Genomic DNA, 6,000 nt, shown 5'->3' on the forward strand with positions numbered 1-6,000 from the left:
CGAACCGAGCTTTGATCGAGCTTTCACCGAGCCGAGCTCGAATAGTTTGAGAACTACCAAGGCTTGTTTGCACCCCTAATGAGGATGTCCTTTTGGGAATTACAGAGATTGTCAGCAAGCCTGTCAGGGTCGATGAGAATACTTTGCTAAGGACTAGAGGGAGGTTTGCGCGCACGTGTGTGTCGAAATTGACCTTTAGAAGCCGTTAATTGCTCAGTTTGTTCTAGATGGTTGTGAGCAACAGGTGGAGTATGAGAGGCTTCATATAGCTTGGACGAACTGCGGGAGATATAGTCATGAGAGGGAGGGATGTAGCTATCCTGGAGTCTTGAAAGTTGTGGTGCCAGCAACATCGGGAGATATGAAAGTCGAAGCATGCGAGGTTGCGGCAATACAACTGACTCAGCCAGTCCTACAGCTACTTCGGTTACTCTAGTTAATGAGTATGGTGTTTAGATGATGGTATCAAAACGGAAATTGTCAAATAGAGGTTGTGGGCCGTATATCATGCCACTTGGTCGGTGGGTTGAGGTTGTGGAACCTACACAGAACCCCTTTACCATGTTAACTGATAAATGGATAAAATCTGGAAATCTCACAGAGTTCTGTGTTCATCATAATAGTTCAATACCAAGAGATCAAAGTGCCCTGACTGGCGCTAGGCGTGGCCATAGTGTCGTGAATCCTGCAAGAGGGAACTCTGCTTCTTTGTCACGTGGTTGTGAAGTTGTTAGCATCTCGAACTCTTTCGAAGGCCTAACTGATACCGCATGTGCGAAGGCCTAACTGATACCGTATGTGCGGAGGTAATGGATGTCGCTGTAGTGAATATTTTTTCGGGGGGCGGGGGGTAGTCAATCTCACGTTGTTGGGAGGGGTAAGAGGGTTCAACTTGAGGTCGCTAGTGAAGGTCCTTTTCCTGGTGCTCGATTGGTGGGTTTGCTTGTTGGAATAGGGGGCAAATAATAATTTATATGAGACGGGACTGGATATAATCTTGCCCCCATGGCGCGAACAGGCAAAGGTATCCCTGTCCCGTGGGGATCCTCGTCTCTGCCCCATTAATCCCCAATTATTCCCCGTGATAATTAATTTTTGGATGATTTAAATATATTTTAATTAAGTGGTTGATTGTTAAAATGCATTCCCCTTACATCTCTATTAAGTTATATGCAGCAAATTTAGCTTTTAGCATTTTATTAGAATATTTGTAATTTTATTAAAACTAGTCGAAAACCCGTGCGATGCACGGGATATGAAACTTTTATATAATTTAGATAAATAAATAAATTGATATATTTACTTTTAAGTAATTTTATATCATGCTATGAAATTTTTTTATATTATGTATAGTTGAAATTAATATATATTTTTATTGATAATTCAAATTAAATTAAATTTATTTTGAAAATAATTGATTAATTTTTTATAGAATTTTAATTAATAGTGAATGATTTATTTCTTTTTACAAAATTCAATGATTTGTACTCTTTAGTAATTTTAATAATAATAATAAAATAGGAGATTAATTAAGAAATATATTAGAATATAATGGAAAACCAAAAATTGAATTAAACTACAATTAAAATTAAATATTATATCTACGATACAAAAGAATTACAATCTATGTTAAAATGGAAGCAATATCAATATATTATGCTACAAACTATTACAATCAGTATTTTTCTAATGTTGCACATGAATGAACTTTATCAATTCAATATGTTACATATAAAAAGAAAAAAAAACTCATAAAAATTAGTCACAAATTTATCTTGATGATAATCATCTTACTTGATGGAATTTCATGATCACTAAGTATTCGAATTCAATTATTTATTCTACTACAATAATCCAATATATCTAATTGAATCAGCTTAATGTGGCGATTTCTCCTATTTTCATCTCGTAATATCTCATCAAGACATTCAATCAATTTGTTCTTCATTCTTTCACTTATAGAATATCAGCCACGCTCGCAGATATCACTTATTTGATTTCATTAATATTTTCTAATAATTATATATTCTTGAATTTCGTAAGCAAGAAAAACAAATAAAAGAATAGAAAACAAAAATGAATGGACAAAAAATATAATTATGAGAGAACTATCTTCCTCTCATTTTTTTTCGAAAATAAGAGAGAATGTTAAGATATAAGCATATAAAGAGGAGAGTGGAAATATTTTTTGCTCACTATTTAAATTTTTTATTTTTTCTTAATGAAGTATTAAGTCCACTCAGTACAAAAAAAAACGTTTTATAATTCATATGTGAAATTAATTCTATTAATTAGAATCATTATGCTCAACATTTAAGAATTTAAAGAGATTTAAATAATAATATTTTTTAATTAATATTTTCCAACAACTTGTCCTATGATCATGTTTCATTTTCATCTGTTCAAAACTCTTGAAATACTAACAATTTGTACAAACCATAATATAATAGTTAAAAACTATATAAACCAATATTGCAAAAACAATTATCTCAATATCCTATAATTAATGTACATTTTTAGGATTTTGAGCATCAAAATTTATTTTTATTTACCTTCATTTTGAATTCGTATCTAGCATAATCCAAATTCTTCAAGAATAAACATCTTATCAAGTGCATTAGACGCTTACAATCTCTTTGTCTAGAGAACTGGAAAAAAATAACTTCTTGATAATAATAATAATAATAATATAACATAATTTATAATTGAAATAAACTTCGTTGTAAGTATAATATTTCAATACCTCTTTAATATTTTATTTAATATGTCTCAAACTTCAATGAACAACTATTATGTGAAACTTTATATCTATTTGTATCAAAATGCATAAAAAATAAAAAAAATACAATCCATATCAGTTAGATAAACTCAAACTAAAAAAATGAGTGGATTTCAACAGTTTCGAATTAGAAAAATTAATCTAACTTCAATTAAAGCTAAAAATTGAATTCATATAAATCCGAAAATCTAAATTTTAGTTAGAGTTAACAATTGAAACGATAACACCTAGCAACGTATACTAAAAAAGAATGCAAATATACAAAATCTTTATTTTAGTCATTTTGAAAAAAAAAGACAAATAAAAAAGAAAACATGAATAAGGTAGTGAGAGGTATGGAATCTGGGTAACCACAGAAATGGAATTTTATCTCTGAAAGATGAAATAACAACAACTATTGTTTAATAAAAATAAAACAACAACACAATTGAGAACAAAAATAACTACAACATATGAAAAAATTGAATAATTACCTTGAGAAACGTAAGAATTTCTTGTACTTTTTGACACTTTTGTATTTCCGATTTTAGTTGTCCATACATCTACTATTTCTATCGTTACCCATGTTCCATACATCAACATGGATAAGGTAGCGAGAGGTATAGAACCTGGGTAACGATACAAATGGATCTGAAAGATGAAACTATAACAACTATTGTTTAACAACAACACAATTGAGAACAAAATAACTATAACATATGAAAAAAATCGAATATTTACCTTCAGAAATATAATACTATCTATGATGACTAATGAATATAATTACCTATCATGCTTTATATAGAAGTTTATTTATGACTTTTGGATTTCCTTTGCTTTGTGTTTTTTCATCTTCCCGTAACTTTTACTTTCTTTTATTGTTTTAATTAATGGGCTAATAATTGTTTAATTTATTATAAATATAAATCTGTTGTTTTTAATTAATTAAATCTTTTTAATCTTGATTTTTTACTACGTTGACAAGTCATCAAAAAAGCCTCTAAAACACATTTCCTTATTTCTCTCTGCTTCCGCTATTATATATAGTATAGATATCTCAAATATCTTGGATATAAATGATTTGATTATTAGTAATACAATAAATATGACCAGTTTTTTCTAATTTTCGATAATATATGACTAAAATTGATCTTGTTCAAAAACTTTAAAATTAAATTTGCACTATTTCATACGTTAAAACTAGATTTATGTTTCCCTTAAAGTGTTAGGGTTAAGTGTGCTAGGGTTAAACTTGATCTTTACCTGTTAAAATCTTAATCATATAATTATTTAAAATTAAAATTCATTAAACAAAGATTAGGCAACCTTATCATGGGACTATAATCATGTATTAATAACCCAACATCATCATGTTTCTATCATCAAAGGTCCATTATCCTTCAATCATGCACCAGTTTAAGCCCCATAAAACGTAGAAAAAGAAACCCCCAAAAAGTAGAAAAAGAAAATAATAAAGAGAAATAAAGCAGTCAAAAGATAAAGCATCTGCATAATAAAGAAAAAAGAAAAGATCCTCGAGATTCCCATGCAAACATCAGCAGCCTCCATAAATCTATTTATATTAATTGCATAAGCTCTTATATAATCTAATCTAATCTAAATCTGATTCTTTTTTTTAAATCCTAATCTGATTTTTTTTAATCACCAAATTAGGACAGTAATTAAGAACACCCTCCCTTCCTTCTCAGGCAGACACACCGCACATGGATTCTACAGTCTTCTTTAATGCCATATACATACGAAATTAAAAGCAAACTAAATGCAACAATTTTTACTGCTATTATTTCACAGTTTCACCACGGACCCTCATCTGGATAATCAAACGGCGTCTCCTCCACCGTATTAGTATCCAGTAGATCCGGGTGCACGAACCCATACTTTCTCAGCACTTGATTATCAGCGAAGTTCAACGCTTTGACCATCCCGTTCCAGCAGCTATCCCCTTCGTACATCTTATTGTGGTCCCCACTACACGGCTGACATCCCGTAAAATGCGTGATGAACGGCCTCCTCCAACTCCCTTTCCCGTTTCCGGCCGCCTTCAAATGCTTCTCCCTAAACGCACCGTATTGCTCACTCACCTTCTCTGCGTGCCTTCTCCTTAATTTCGGATCTCCCCTCTCGATTTCTGTGTACTTGTCGGTTATGTTATCGTACGTCGAAACTATGTCAAACCAGTATCCCTCGAAATAGTATTCCCCTTCGAGATAAATCTTGTCCATTAATTCCTTATCTTTATATATCATGTAGATCAGAGCTGATTGATCGTCGGATTCCGGGAACAGTTTGTCTTTGAATAATGACCGTTGGATTTTTCCCCATTTTTTGAAATCAGAGCTCATTGGACCCATATTCGCCCATTTGTCCATAAAATCCATGGACCACTGACAATTTCGGATCAGGAAAACGCCGGCGTTTAGAGAAGTCCAACTCTTCGCACCATAGATTAACTTCTCCCAGCCGTGAACCACCAGATTATGGTTTTTGAAATCATACCGGCGTAACGGTAGCTTGTACTCCATATCGGTAAACATAGCGTCGGAATCCACCCACCAGATCCACTCCGCCTCCGGATGAGCTAGCATCGCCGCCTTCACCACCGGATATTTAGCCCAGAAACTCGGCATTTTCGGATGGAGGAGGACGTTGTTGTAGAAAATATCGTAGCCGTGGATTCTACAGTAATCGACTTTGTTTTTGAAGAATCGTAGAAGAAAATGGTCTCCGATAGGATTTTTACACGGCTTGGACTGCGATCCAGTAACCATCACAACTCGATCACGTGCGCCGGCGGCGAAAGAAGGATGAAGCTTCAGCCACTCTTTCCTCTTCTCATCCCAATTTTTAATAGGCTTTTCAATCGAATAACTCAGTTCCGGATCGTCATAAAAAGTTCGATCAGGCGGATCAAATCGGAGATTAACCGCCGGCTCATCTTGAACGCGACTATTTGAAGCACCAATGTTAGGCTGAAAAGTGTTAGTGATAGTAGGGCCAGCGTAAGACCAAAAAGACCATACGAGTAAGAAAGCAAGCAAAGCTCCGCCGAGATAGAGAAAGCCGTCGTTGAAAACAGAAGACGATTTATTTCTGTAAGTAGATTTGGCCATTGGAGAGAACTGAGACTTGGTGGACGGCTCCGTCGTGACCATTATTATTATATATGCGAAGTCTGTTTGGATATTAGCAAATACATCACAAGGGGGGAGTAAAAAATGGCT

The 6,000-nt window shown here is 33.5% G+C and overlaps 1 protein-coding gene across 1 annotated transcript; it reads right to left on the reverse strand.

Moving 5' to 3' along the window:
* Positions 1-4,322: 4,322 nt before the first annotated feature.
* LOC136229958 (putative glycosyltransferase 7) lies at positions 4,323-6,000 on the reverse strand. The gene has a single exon (XM_066018839.1). It carries the CDS (start codon positions 5,929-5,931, stop codon positions 4,573-4,575), a length of 1,359 nt encoding a protein of 452 aa, XP_065874911.1. The 5' UTR covers positions 5,932-6,000; the 3' UTR covers positions 4,323-4,572.

Source organism: Euphorbia lathyris, chromosome 5 (genome assembly GCF_963576675.1).
Source record: "Euphorbia lathyris chromosome 5, ddEupLath1.1, whole genome shotgun sequence".
Lineage (NCBI taxonomy): Eukaryota > Viridiplantae > Streptophyta > Magnoliopsida > Malpighiales > Euphorbiaceae > Euphorbia > Euphorbia lathyris.